General features: G+C 33.6%; 1 protein-coding gene across 2 annotated transcripts; it reads left to right on the top strand.

The window, feature by feature from the left end:
• Positions 1 to 12,694, top strand: LOC106711835 (synaptic vesicle glycoprotein 2C). 2 transcript variants are annotated; one of them, XM_045679284.1, is made up of 11 exons: positions 1 to 130; positions 2,453 to 2,540; positions 9,005 to 9,166; positions 9,558 to 9,720; positions 9,889 to 10,010; positions 10,300 to 10,544; positions 10,672 to 10,829; positions 11,210 to 11,333; positions 11,704 to 11,987; positions 12,175 to 12,302; positions 12,389 to 12,694. In XM_045679284.1, exons 2-11 carry the CDS (start codon positions 2,462 to 2,464, stop codon positions 12,490 to 12,492), a joined length of 1,569 nt encoding a protein of 522 aa, XP_045535240.1. In that variant the 5' UTR covers positions 1 to 130; positions 2,453 to 2,461; the 3' UTR covers positions 12,493 to 12,694. The 2 variants fall into 2 exon arrangements, with proteins under 2 accessions (XP_045535240.1, XP_045535239.1); XM_045679283.1 differs by lacking the exon at positions 1 to 130 and adding an exon at positions 166 to 191.
• Positions 12,695 to 14,510: the final 1,816 nt, after the last annotated feature.

Here is a 14,510-nt window from a genome sequence, read left to right as displayed (position 1 = left end):
TTGTAACGCAGAAGAAAATGGTCAGTTGTGAATCGGTAATAGAGGGCGCGGACGCGGGAAAACCGCCATCAATACAAATTTGTTTTTTAATCTATGACAATTAAAAAAACAAAAGCAAGACACTCAACAGGTCAGTGTTTCAAAGTAAAATTTTTAAATGTCACCAATTATAATTAATAATTTAAGAAATGGTAAGAAAAAAATATAATCTAATAGTAATATAGAAATATTAAATAGTAATATAATAAAATTTTTGCAACTATTAACCTTTTTTTCCGTAATATTTAAAAACAAACCTAATAAATTCATAAACCACAGAAAAATGTAGTAATATAAAAAAGTGAAATACTTCTAAATAAAGAATAATGATGCAAAAGTATCTTTTTCACTGGTTATGAAGAAACAAGAGGAAAAATCGTTCACTTGATGATGAAAACTTTTTATTCCTCACTATTTAAACAATCTTTTTTCCATGGCAAAAGTAAACTAATCGATGTCACTCACTTAATTCTTTTTAATGGTTTATAATCGTACTTTGTGTTTTACAAAATAAATTGTAAAAAAAATCAAAAATAAAAAGTATTACTTTAATCGTATAGTGCTAATTTCCACTAACGATTAAAACAATTCTTTTAGGCTAACCGCGTACTTAAATAGGACACGTGACTCCATAGGATAAGTAGCAGGCGGCCACAGTCACGCGGCTAGCAGCTTAGTCGAAATAAACCCTTACCCATATTCAAATTACATATCCTGACTTAACCAATATAACACTATGGTCTTCTAAATTATTTAGGCCTTAGGCCTTACATATATATTTTTTTTATTAAGAAAGCTACATCATTCTGCTGACAAAGACTTATTGTAATTTTAATTTAGTTATTTGTAATTTAAAACCTCTGAACCAAATACTACATTAATCAATAAAAAGAAATTAATTTCATTTTACTCATAAAATATTGACGTGTCACTGTAACAAAGCTTCGCCCGTGCTCGCGCGGGTTTGGATTTTTTCGCGTATTTATAAGAGCCCTCGTAAACTGGAGACTCAATCGCCCGATAGTTTGATAATTTCGCGGACTGAAAAACCTTTTTAATATCAATCCCACGAGCAACAGATAGTTAATGATTAATATGTAAATAATTAAATTTAGAATAGAATTAATACCTCATTTGTTTTTAATACTTTTACTCTAATTTTAAATAAATTATTACTAAAAGTAATTTATTTATTTTTAATATAACACCTGCCTTCCAATGCCATCAATAAATTAACACTGCTTTTTTGGACTGCATTTTATGTCATAGTTAACCACGCTAGCCCAGTGCTTGCGGTAGACTGCATATATCTTTTAAAAATGTGCATGTTGTATCACGACGTTTTTCTTCACCGTAAAAAAGTCTGATAAATGTATATATGTAAATCGAAAATCAAAAAACACATTGATACATTTTGGGATTCGAACTCAGGACCTGCAGATTACAAATCAAGTGCTTTACCCCTGAGCATACGCTCTAAAAAAGTATATGAACAAAAAATTATACTCAACATTCACTGCAACGTTTCTATAATATAAAAAAACATCTAGTTTATTTAAACTAAGTTAATTGATAGCGTTAAGCCTCAGCTTAACTTCGCACAAATATTTGTCACTGAATACAACGTAATTGCACTTGTTTTGATTAATTCTCGAGACGTATTTATGTCGGCCCCTGGCGGCGCGATTAGTTACATCTGAGCACTCCGCTATCACAGATAATGTACAAAATGAGTGTTTACGTTCATTATTAGCGGAAAACCACCGTCTGCTTTTCAGCTGAGGAAATACTTCATATTGTTATGTCAAAGTGGTCTAGATGCTAGTAAAAATACGTAAAGACTAGGCAAATTGTATATTAAACTAATTTATTCATAATTTGATATACTAATATTACGGAAATTATAATAATTAATCACTGACGTCATTTATATAACAGTGAAAATGAGGTCAAAAGCTGTGATAATTGTAAAAAAGTTATTGTCCTTTTTTAACGAAACCAGTGATTATCAAACTTATTTTCTTTCACCGCTCCCTTTGAAAATCAATTATATTTCAGAGCCCCCTTACTTTTATTCAGCCCTAAAACTTAAAAACCACAATTTCATTACTTTAAATAATTTCAATGCCCCCCATTTTTTGGGCCCCTTATCGCCCCCTCCTAAGTTTCAAGTATAAACGGTCAATTTGATTAATTGCAAAATAACTTACTTTGTATTGAAAACATCTAATTAATTATTAGAAAGTACTATAGCTTATTTTTTGTATAAATTTAATTCATGCATCGGGCTGTGTTATAAAAGCTTTAACCTAAAAGCTCGATAAAAGGAAGGTACTGTAATGTTGTTTAATTTAACTTAATTAATTCAATTATTGGTAACTGTTTAATTTAATTAACTGTGTTTAATTTTCAGGTAGACAAAATGAAGTCAAAGGGAAAATACGAGAACGAGGCTAAAGCCGAGCTGACTGTAACCCTCGATGAGGCTATGACACTCACAGGTTAGTTTTGACCATTTTAAATTTTTTGACACTTACATAAGGTACTTTTTGACTGTACATACTATACGGTTACATATATTGGTTATCTATTATATATATAAAAGAAAGTCTTGTTAGTTTCACTATTTATAATTCAAGATCGGTCGAACTGATTTAGCTGAAAATTGATGGGGAGGTAGCTTAGAACTAGGAGACGGACAACTTTTTTTATTTTGTGTGCATTTTTTTTATTCCGCGCGGACGGAGTCGCGGGTAAAAGCTAGTAGGTTATAAAAACAAAGAGTTTTATGAACTCATAAGACAAGAGGGCGTTTAGTACTAAAATACTTTGTCATTCACAATTTGTGGACAATCTTTGCCGTCCGGTACTTCTGACAGACAGCTTGAAAGCCTTATTATTTAAAAAAGGTGTATTTATATTTTATAAAGCGCCAATAGCCTAATAGTAGGTACGGCTATTTTCATGACCCATATCCTGTCACAAGCTTAGACCTTAGTTGTAAGTAGCTTAGACCACAAGAAATATTAGTAAATTTCAAATAATCTGTTTAAATTTTATTGAAACATTTTTCCTTACTTCTCATTTGAGAATGTCTAGTTAGACACACTTTATGTAATTAGGATTGTACGCTACTTGAGTTATTGTACTCGACAAATATGGCGACCATGAGCTGCCTCTTTAAGAGATAAGATATCACATTCTTACTGATTTATAGTGTTTTATATAAAAATTGTGTAACATTTATTTTAATCTGTTTACATTGTCAATGTACAATGTGATCATATTTTTTAGTAAAAAACATAAATTTTTGTTAATTTATTAATATTACTTGAAACATTGTTTTATTTATTACTAGCTGTGCCCGCGACTTCGTCCGCGTGAAATACTATTTTGGGTAGCATTTTTTTTGAGCTAATTATTTTATTTAACCAACGTGCTATGCTTTGATGTATGTAGAAGAACATAGAAAGAGGTGTGCCCGGACCGCGCCACATGTAGGTCCTGGGTCTCTGCCTACCCCTCTGGGTTACGGGTCGAGAATTATGTTGTTGTTGTTTTTTTTACTTAAACTTATAAAAAATGCCAAAAAATATTAAACTTACAAAATATTCACATAAACATCTTCCCATACAAACTTTCATTCCCTATTCCGATTTGTTACATTGCAACCTTGAGGGTAAAACTTTTAAAAATTTCAAATGTCATATTTATTTATATCAAATCAGCAGCCTAAAAAATAAGTTTAAAGCTTCTAACTGTAAAAATGACGATACTTCCATACAAATTTCCACCCACACTTTCAGCCTCTTATAACCCTTTTTTCGCGTTAAAAAGTAGGATTTGTCCTTCCTCAGGCTCTAGACTAAATATTAGTAAGGGTAACATCAAAACATGTTAAGCAAAACATTCACCAAAACCTTACATATTGCCTAACAAAATTTCATCCCCTATTGTTATTTAGCACACTTGGGGGCAAAATTTTTACAAAAATTTAATTTCCTATTTATTTATATAGAATTAGCCTTGAAAATAAGTTTCAAGCTTCCAACTGTAAAAATGACGATAATTCCATACAAACTTTCACCCCCACGTTCAACCCCTTGCAAACCCTTTTTCGCGTTAAAATGTGCCCTATGTCCTTCCTCAGGCTCTAGACTAAATATTGGTAAGGGTAATAGCAAAACATATTAAAGAAAACATTCAACAAAACCTTACATATTGCCAAATAAAATTTCATCCCCTATTGTTATTTAGCACCCTTGGGGGTAAAATTTTACAAAAATTTAATTTCATATTTATCTTTATCAAATTACCAGCCTTGAAAATAAGTTTCAACCTTCTACCTGTAAAAATGACGATAATTCCATACAAACTTTCACCCCCACTTTCAACCCCTTCAAACCCCCTTTTCGCGTTAAAATGTAGACTACGTCTTTCCTCAGGCTCTAGACTAAATATTGGTAAGGGTTACAGCAAAGCATATTAAACAAAACATTCACCAAAACCGAATATGTTGCCAAACAAAATTTCATCCCCTATTGTTATTTAGCACCCTTGGGGGTAAAATTTTTCCAAAAATTTAATTTCATATTTATCTTTATCAAATTAGCCTTGAAAATAAGTTTCAATCTTCTACCTGTAAAAATGACGATAATTCCATACAAACTTTCACGCCCACTTTCAACCCCTTACAACCCCTTTTTCGCGTTAAAACGTAGCCTATGTCCATCCTCAGGCTCTAGACTATCTGTGTACAAAATTTCATTTAAATCGGTTCAGTAGTTTTTGCGTGAAAGCGAGACAGACAGACAGACAGACAGAGTTACTTTCGCATTTATAATATTAGTAAGGATTAGCAACCTCAAAAATAAGTTTCAAGCTTCTAACTGTAAAAATGACGATACTTTCATACAAATTTCCACCCTAACTTTCAACCTCTTACAAACCCTTTTTCGCGTTGTAAAGTAGTCTTTATCCTTTCTCGGGCTCTAAACTAAATATTTGTAACGGTAACAGCAAAACATATTGAACAAAACATTCAACAAAATCTAAAATATTCCCAAACAAAATTTCATCCCTAATTGTTATTTAGCATCCTTAAGAGTAAACTTTTTTCAAATATTGAATATTAATTTCTTTATATCAAATTAGCAGCCTCAAAAATAAGTTTCAAGCTTCTAACTGTAAAAAAAGACGATACTTCCATACAATTTTCCACCCCCTCTTTCAACCCCTTACAACCCCCTTTTCGCGTTAAAATGTAGCCTACGTCTTTCCTCAGGCTCTAGACTTTTTGGCAAGGATAACAGCAAAACATATTGAACAAAACATTCACCAAAACCGAGCATATTGCCAATCAAAATTTCATCCCCTATTGTTATTTAGCACCCTTGGGGGTAAATTTTTTACAAAAATTTAATTTCATATTTATTTATATAGAATTAGCAACCTCAAAAATAAGTTTCAAGCTTCCAACTGTAAAAATGACGATAATTCCATACAAACTTTCACCCCCACGTTCAACCCCTTGCAAACCCTTTTTCGCGTTAAAATGTGCCCTATGTCCTTCCTCAGGCTCTAGACTAAATATTGGTAAGGGTAATAGCAAAACATATTAAAGAAAACATTCAACAAAACCTCACATATTGCCAAATAAAATTTCATCCCCTATTGTTATTTAGCACCCTTGGGGGTAAAATTTTACAAAAATTTAATTTCATATTTATCTTTATCAAATTACCAGCCTTGAAAATAAGTTTCAACCTTCTACCTGTAAAAATGACGATAATTCCATACAAACTTTCACCCCCACTTTCAACCCCTTCAAACCCCCTTTTCGCGTTAAAATGTAGACTACGTCTTTCCTCAGGCTCTAGACTAAATATTGGTAAGGGTTACAGCAAAGCATATTAAACAAAACATTCACCAAAACCGAATATGTTGCCAAACAAAATTTCATCCCCTATTGTTATTTAGCACCCTTGGGGGTAAAAATTTTCCAAAAATTTAATTTCATATTTATCTTTATCAAATTAGCCTTGAAAATAAGTTTCAATCTTCTACCTGTAAAAATGACGATAATTCCATACAAACTTTCACCCCCACTTTCAACCCCTTACAACCCCTTTTTCGCGTTAAAACGTAGCCTATGTCCATCCTCAGGCTCTAGACTATCTGTGTACAAAACTTCATTTAAATCAGTTCAGTAGTTTTTGCGTGAAAGCGAGACAGACAGACAGAGTTACTTTCGCATTTATAATATTAGTAAGGATTGTTATTATTATCAGACATTAAGATCTTAATAAGAGTACTTCCGTAACATCTGTACAATAAAACAATGTTTTTTTTCTACAAACAGAAAAATATGGCAACATAATCCTTTGTGACCTAAAACCTAAACGACTTAACCTATTTTGACGAGGTATTCAATTCGTATTCTTCCCTTGAGAATAAGGATAGTTTTAGATCTGGCACTAAATATAAATTTACAAAAAAAAATAGAGTCTATATTTTCTCATTATTCTGATAGAGGAAAGGTCAATTTTAAATCAAATCTTAATTTCAACTCTATATATATTTTATAATTAACTAACTTTTACCCGCGACTTCGTCCGCGCGGAATAAAAAAAAATGCACACAAGATAAAAAAGTTCCTCTCTAGTCTCCTAGTTCTAAGTTACCTCCCCATAAATTTTCAGCTAAATCAGTTCGACCGATCTTGGGTTATAAATAGTGTAACTAACACGACTTTCTTTTATATATTTAGATTTATTACCTAAACGCAATTTTATAAAAATTATTGATTAAAATTACAAAGAACCATCTAAGCAACATTAGTTCTAAGGTAGCAAAGGGAAAAATGGTATAAAAGCTTACGTAGTTGTCACAAATAGTGACTATACCTACCAAAATACCCCACTAACCCATATTAAGATCTAACAATATGTAACAATCATCCCAATTGCATATGTTATTAGTAATTAGCTATAATTAAGTCATTAGGTCGTCTTATCACTCAGTATATAAGCCACCAGCTGCTATTTATCTCAGCTGCGACATACATATGTTTACATTTCACAGGTCAAACTTAATACAATATAATTACGATTTATTTTGTAAACAGGTTTCAGTAAAGCGGATTAAACAAAGTATATAATTATTTCAAACCAGTTTTGTAGAAGGTTTTTTATTATGACATAGGCTACCAATTGTTCTCGTAGGATACGTATGATTAACGCATTTACTAGACTTGCAACGCAACGGTTCGATCTCTGTTTAATAACTCTAAATCTGTTGTTTTGCGATTTAAAAGCTTCAAACATTAACAGTATTTTATATCTATTGTATTGTGACTTGCTGTAGCCTAAAATAAGCATGTCACCTATTTGTGATCTTGAAACAAAATCTTTATCAATTTAATGAAATCTACCAGCTGTCACCCGTGACACTTTCCGAACGGAATTAAAAAAAAAACTTAATCAGTAGCCTATGTGTTCTTCCCAACAATGTTCTACATCCATGCCAAATTTCATCGAGATCCGTGGAGTCCTTCTAGAGATACCTTCTAACAAACATCCATCCATCCTTCCATTGGTATAAATAAACTAACACATTTATAAAATTGGTAACATAGCTGTTGCCCGCGACCACGTCCGAGCGTATTTAAAATAACTTAATAAGTAACTTATGTGTTCTACATCCCTGCCAAATTTCATCAATATCAATTGAGACGTTCCGGACAAACCTTTTAAACTTTCCTATTTATAATATTAGTAAGATAAAAGATTCAAATATCGATGTCAAGGAGCAGCAGTATATCTAAGATTTTCTCTAAATTACCGTAGCATTAAAATAGACAAGACCGTAAATTAACACCGTTCGGGAAAATCCCAAGAACAATGTTTGTTGATCGAGTAAATGACGTTAACATATCGTGTGATTGAGGTTATGTTGAGAAAATATTTACAAGAGAGATTATAATTACGTCAACTCTTTTAATTTTCATAATAACTAATTTGTCATGGTTATATAACAACTGAAATTAAATATGTTAAACACAAAATTTATTGGGTAACAAATAAAATAGAAATAGTTAATTAATACACAAAGAAGTTTTGTCATGAGAAGGTTATTAGATTGGAGAGTTAATAATTTATTTCTTACAGTGGTTTCCAATATCAAAAAAATTTAATGCCAGAGTTAACAGTGGAATTTCATGGTTGTTTTGCAATATATTAAATAATTTGGAACCCTTATAAGTTCCGCACTAATATCCGCACGGCTATCGTTAGCCGCTAACAATTTAAATCCTAGTTTTTCCTTAAGGAACTCTCCCTGTCATCTTTAATTTAATTTCGTTCACTTTCTAAATAATGTGTATAGAGACAGTGGTCATTTTTAAGCGGTCAGGATTAAATTCGTTGCATAATGTTGGAAAAATCAGATTGATCCGACCCGACTCACAGATCACTGACCTCCGCACATAGTTTACGTTGATTGTATGTTTATGTTCTATCGAGCATATCGAACAAGATTTAGAGGTGTCCTGAAAACGGCCTAGACATGTCCTAAGATTTCGATTCTAAGTATAAACTAAATATCTGTGTGACGTTTTACAAAGATGCTATTCCCTATGATTTAGAGTAAGGAGCTTAACTTGATCTTTATTGTACAAGTTGACTACCTAATAAATATCTTTATCGGAGGCCAAGCCCAACTTTTTGTTGATGTGAAAATCGATGCTAATTAGTGTTAAACATTATTTAGCATCGATTTTCAAATAAAAATATTTACTTTGAATTAATTACTAAAACGAATTATTTTAGCTATCCATTTTTAGAGATATATAATATATATCATATCCCAAATTAAACAAAGGTTACATTCACAATATCCAAAATCTGGTAATGTGTGTAAAAATAAAACGTGATAGTAGTGTAAATTTATACCGTTATTTGTCCAGGTTTCGGCGTGTACAATATATCACACATGCTGTTAAGCGGACTGATCCTGATGGGCGTGATCCTGCAGAACCTGGCGCTAGGCTACGTACTTCCAGCTGCACAGTGCGACCTGCACCTCACGCTGCCGCAGCGGGGCTGGCTTGCTGCTATACCATTCTTAGGTAAGCCATTATTTTGACGAATACGAGAAAACAGCTCTAATGATCACGTCTTGAAAGAGAGTAAACTAAAGATCGGCTTCCCGTCCGAGACATCTCACACGACAATATGCAGTAGTTTCTCTCCACTTCAAGCTTTCATTGCTGCACACACTTTCGTTAAAATTGATATTTCCTTTTAGATATAAGTGAACCTGCACATAATAAGTATTTATTTATTTGCGAAGAATTTCAATGATGTATTAAGTGAAGTAATCCGCATTGGGCCTAGCTGACTATGGCCTAGTCAATCTTGACTTACGATAGGTTAAAACCCTTCGGTAGAGAAGTACATGAACTGAAGATATGAATTTCTTCATAGTTATGTAGTAAACAATGTGTTGTATTTTTCCAGCTGTAATCTTGACGTCATATTTCTGGGGCTGGCTGGCGGATACTCGCGGGCGGAGACCTGTCATGCTCTTCTCTATGGTCTTCTCTGTCGTCATGTCCATACTCGCCAGCTTCGCTCCAGATATCATTTCTTTTGCTGTGCTTGAATTTCTTTCCGCCGTTTTGTAAGTTATTCTTAGAATAGTGTTATAATTTAACTCAAGGTAATTTTAAATTGCAGTCTATTAATCACTACCTATCTACGATACTCCAGTGACTTCTCCATGCAACAGTCATGTTGATCTGTAATTGTATTGATTTTTGAAGTACCCTAACATTTTGATGCCTTACAGCATGTCAGGGTCGACTGCGGTGGTATACACGTACCTTGGGGAATTCAATAACCTCCGGCACAGAGACAAGATGGTCGCCTTCGGGTCCTCCTTCGTGGGTATCGGTACTGTTGTCTTACCAGGTAAATTTCTACATCTTGCTATATTTCTGATACTCATAATCTTTTTAAATTTATGAACAGCCAGCGTTAAATTTGTGACGATAAATTATGTTGTACTTAATGTTTCCTTTCTTTAATTTATTACTACTTTCTCTTTGTCTACATACTTAACTAAAGATAGAACCTAAAAATAACTAAATTAATGAAGATTAGTTTCAGAAATCTACAACTTAATTGACAAAACGTCTCTGTGTGCGAGTAAGCGTTTACTTAGGTTTGTCTTACACAAATAGTGGGATGTCTATTACAGGTATATCATGGCTGATACTTCCTCACGAGTTCTCTCTGCCGATTACCTTCCTCGGCATCGCGTACCGCTCCTGGCGACTGCTGATTGTGGCCTGTGCGGTGCCCTACTTTATCAGTAGTATACTACTGTTCTTCGCGCCTGAGAGCCCAAAGTTTCTCTACTCTTCTGGCCAGCACGAGAAGTGTTTGAAAGTGCTGAAGAGTATCTATGCTGTGAACAAATGGATGCCTGCTGATAATTATCCCGTAGGTATTGATAAGGGATAAACTTAGCATCCTTCCATCCTTCATTGACTTACACTAACAATAACTTCTATGTGATTTCCGTAATTCATTAGGCTATTGACAATTCAAAATCTTTCAAATATTGCAGGTAAAAGCTCTCATAACAGAGTCACATACAGGTAAATGTGAGCCCGCGCCAGTATCGGTGTTGTCGTCGATGTGGGACCAGACGGTGCCATTGTTCCGCCCGCCATTGCTGCCCTGGACCACGCTGGCGTGCTTCGTGCAGTTTGGAATATTTGCCACGTAAGGACCTTGGATAAAAACTGAATGTAAACTATTTGCTACATACTACGATACGATCAAGCAGTGTAGTTTAATATCAACTACTGTATTAGTAATTGAATCTATCTTTCACTTTAAATACGAGTAATTTAACGAATCTTGATGTCTCGATGTCAGAGTTAGCGAAATAGGCAAACACCTCAGTTCCAGTAATTCATGTTCTTTTGATACATGTGGACTAAAAAGAATAAAAAATGTGATAAAAACGGTATAATTAAGTCTATTTAGTTATATAATATTTGCTTAAGAGAGTCTTTTATAATTATCACATACATACGTGTGTATGATTGTATAGTATTCTACTATATAAATTGTCTGATTAAAGACATTAATGTTACCAGTACCAACGGCTTCTACGTATGGTTTCCGACGATCTTGAACTCTTTGGCTAACCACGGAGCCACCGACATGAGGATCTGCGACATACTCGACGCCAGCAAAGCATCCGTGCTCAACGAAACTGTGGTACCTAAAAAAATATTTTATTTATCCCCTGATTAATTATCTGTTAATTGTTTTTATCTTTCTCGTAACTGTTTTACAGCAATATTGCCATTCCTCTATCTATCTATATATTTATAAGAAAGTCGTGTTAGTTACACTATTTATAACTCGAGAACGGCTGAATCGATTTGACTGAAAATTGGTGGGCAGGTAGCTTAGAACCAGGAAAAGGACATAGGATAATTTTTACCCCATTTTCTATTTTTTTATTCCGCGCGGACGGAGTCGCGGGTAAAAGCTAGTTTTATATAAAAAACAGAAATAGCAATATTATTCGTATATATGTGACAGGACATTTACAATAACGGTTACATTGTTTCTCCATCTGTAGGTAATCTGTGACGATACAATGAACACGGCCACATTCGAAAGGTCCATTTACATCGGCCTAGTATTCTGCTCCATGTACTTGATTGTTGGCTTCGTGGTGGACCTGGTGGGGAAGAAGATGATCCTCGTCTCCGTGCTTTCTGTCACCGGCTTATGCGGCATTGGAGCCAACCTCGCGGCCAATCAGCATCTAGCGGTGGTTTTGTTCGCTATCTTCCAAATGTCTGGAGCTTGCATTGGTCTTATGAATGCTGTTAATGTGGAATTATTCCCTACTAAATATAGGTTAGTAATCACAAAAATGGGATATGATTTTTTCACGAACATCTTCCGCGTTATTCGCAAAATCTTATTTAACTGTTTACGGCGATTAATACTTCCAGATCTAAAAAGATCCCCATAAAACGGAACTAAAGTTTTGCTGGTGGCATGAACTGTAAACCAATTAAAATTTAATTTGTTCTTTTTCTAGAGCGATGGCAATCTGCCTGTCCATGATGATGGGTCGCGTGGGCTCTATGGTTGGCTCCAACCTGATCGGACTGTTCCTCGAGACAAATTGCGGAGCTAGCTTCTATCTATTTGGAAGCATTATCATTGGTAAGTCCTCATTATCGTCACTATACGTATAATAGCGCTAAATTATATTTTTATAATCATTTCTAAACGTGTATTTGTTTCTACAGTTTGTGCGGTTCTCTGTCTGACACTACCAAATAAAAAGCGGGAAATTTCTGCAAAGAAACAAACAGTAGAACCAGCTCAGAACGAAACCCACGAGCCGGTATGAACCGGTAATAACTGATTAAACCGGACTTAAAATAATACTCAAATTCAAGACGACTGTAGGAGGCTTTGAGAAGATTGAAAATTATTTATTAATGCGAGATATGAAAATGGAAGCATATTGCTTGGTCTTCGATTGTGTGATGTTTTCAAACTCTTTAGACAAAATACAGTACAGTTAATTCAATTAAGTAGTCCAATTATAGCACAAAATACATTCTGATTTATTTTAATATAGTTTTTTAAATTTAAATTTAAATGTAAATTATATCTCCTAATATAGAATTTGTATTGAAATGTATTTTTAAGTTTATTAATTAAGTTTCAATGTTATATTTTAATTTATTCATTATCTGTAAATAACATTAAAGAATGTGTAATTGTAAACATGTTTTTTATTCTGAATACAAAGAGCAAGGTTAAAAGTAAGCTGTCACTTATGTGTAGTTATTGCACTTAATTGGGACACGGTGATTTTATCAAATTAATTTAAATAAACATGTAATTATCATAGATGCCATATTCGCAGAACTTTCCGTAAAAAAAAAAAACTCAGTCGAATTGATAACCTCCTTCTTTTTGAAGTCGGCTAAAAACAACATACAAATAGCAAACAATTTGTAGCTCTGCGCAGAAAACATGCGCGGTAACATAACCTCAAAAATGAAACCCAGCTCAACATTTGAACTAGTGACTGAAAATCTAACTGAAATCATGAAAGCAAGTTTCCGCCCGCCCTTAGCAACGGAAGTCGTAAGTTCTCGGTATCCGGGAAACCCAGGAACAGGGCAGGAAAATTTCAGTATTGTGGGCGGTTTGACCAAGGCAGCAGGAAAGTAAGGAGGTGAACGGTTACCACGTAGCAACGAAACACCGCGCATGCGTAAAATATTATATTGATTTTTCTATCAATACGCTGATGTAATATAACGTGGAGTAGGCATTCATATTAAGATAGTAAGCATTTTGAAAAGGTGTACAAAAATATTATAACGATTGCAAATTAAGTAAGAACGTTCATCAAGAAGATATATATTTTACACGGTAAGACACGATAAAGAATGTTTCTCAAGTTAAATTATAAAGAAGAGATGTCACCCCAAATTTTTTTGTTTTTTGTCTTGCAATACCTTCTCCATTAAACCAATAAAATTCGGCATTCTTGTATTTAATACGGCATGTACAGTACTTTACTTGAGGAATTTTTCTACATCTACTATTTTCTGTTCTCCTAGTTGGCGGCATGTCGTGAAAAGTTTTAGCGAGCTTTCCGAAGCTTTTTTCATGGAAAACTTTCCTTCGTTCGCCTTTTATCTTTTATAACATTCCGGTGTAAAAATAAATAAATAAGAGAGGGTGGTGCCAAAAGCGCCCTGAAGTATTTCAAAAATAGAGTATTTCGGCCGTGCTTTTTTATTTTAAGGCAATTTTAATTGACAAGTTTCTACCTATCTATATATATAAAAGAAAGTCGTGTTAGTTATTTATAACTCAAGATCAGTCGAACTGATTTAGCTGAAAATTGATGGGGAGGTAGCTTAGAACTAGGAGAAGGACATAGGAACTTTTTTATATTGTGTGCATTTTTTTTATTCCGCGCGGACGGAGTCGCGGGTAAAAGCTAGTAATATAATAAAAATAATATTTTATTATATTCGATTCGATAAATAATTTTTAGATTTTTATATTCGACTTCGATTTTTAAATAAATAAACATTTAATGTTAAGTAATAGCGATTTCGCAATTTTGTCGTCGATCTACATACGTTAAAGTATCAACATTCAATCAATATCATCTTACATCGACCTTCATTTCCCTTGAACAATATCTAAGTAAAAGGTTTTCCAAAGCCCTTTGCGCACTTATTAAAAGCTTTGAAGAGGGTCTATGTAACCTTGGCATACTTTCTATAATGAAGATCTCAAGTATCATGAAGAACTATTGAAAGAGCTTTAAAAATATCGGTATATTGAAAGTTGTCTTTAACAGTTTCATCGTATATTCACCAGCGCGTCCATAAC

This window comes from Papilio machaon, chromosome 9 (genome assembly GCF_912999745.1).
Source record: "Papilio machaon chromosome 9, ilPapMach1.1, whole genome shotgun sequence".
Classification (NCBI taxonomy): domain Eukaryota; kingdom Metazoa; phylum Arthropoda; class Insecta; order Lepidoptera; family Papilionidae; genus Papilio; species Papilio machaon.
The sequence above is the reverse complement of the archived record's forward strand: the minus strand, read 5'-3'. Positions and strand labels throughout refer to the sequence as shown.

Excerpts from the sequence above, each read along its gene's own strand:
- LOC106711835 (XM_045679283.1), top strand. Across the intron at positions 9,167-9,557 it reads TGCTGCTATACCATTCTTAG|CTGTAATCTTGACGTCATAT; the intron begins GTAAGCCATTAT and ends GTATTTTTCCAG. Across the intron at positions 10,545-10,671 it reads TGCCTGCTGATAATTATCCC|GTAAAAGCTCTCATAACAGA; the intron begins GTAGGTATTGAT and ends CAAATATTGCAG.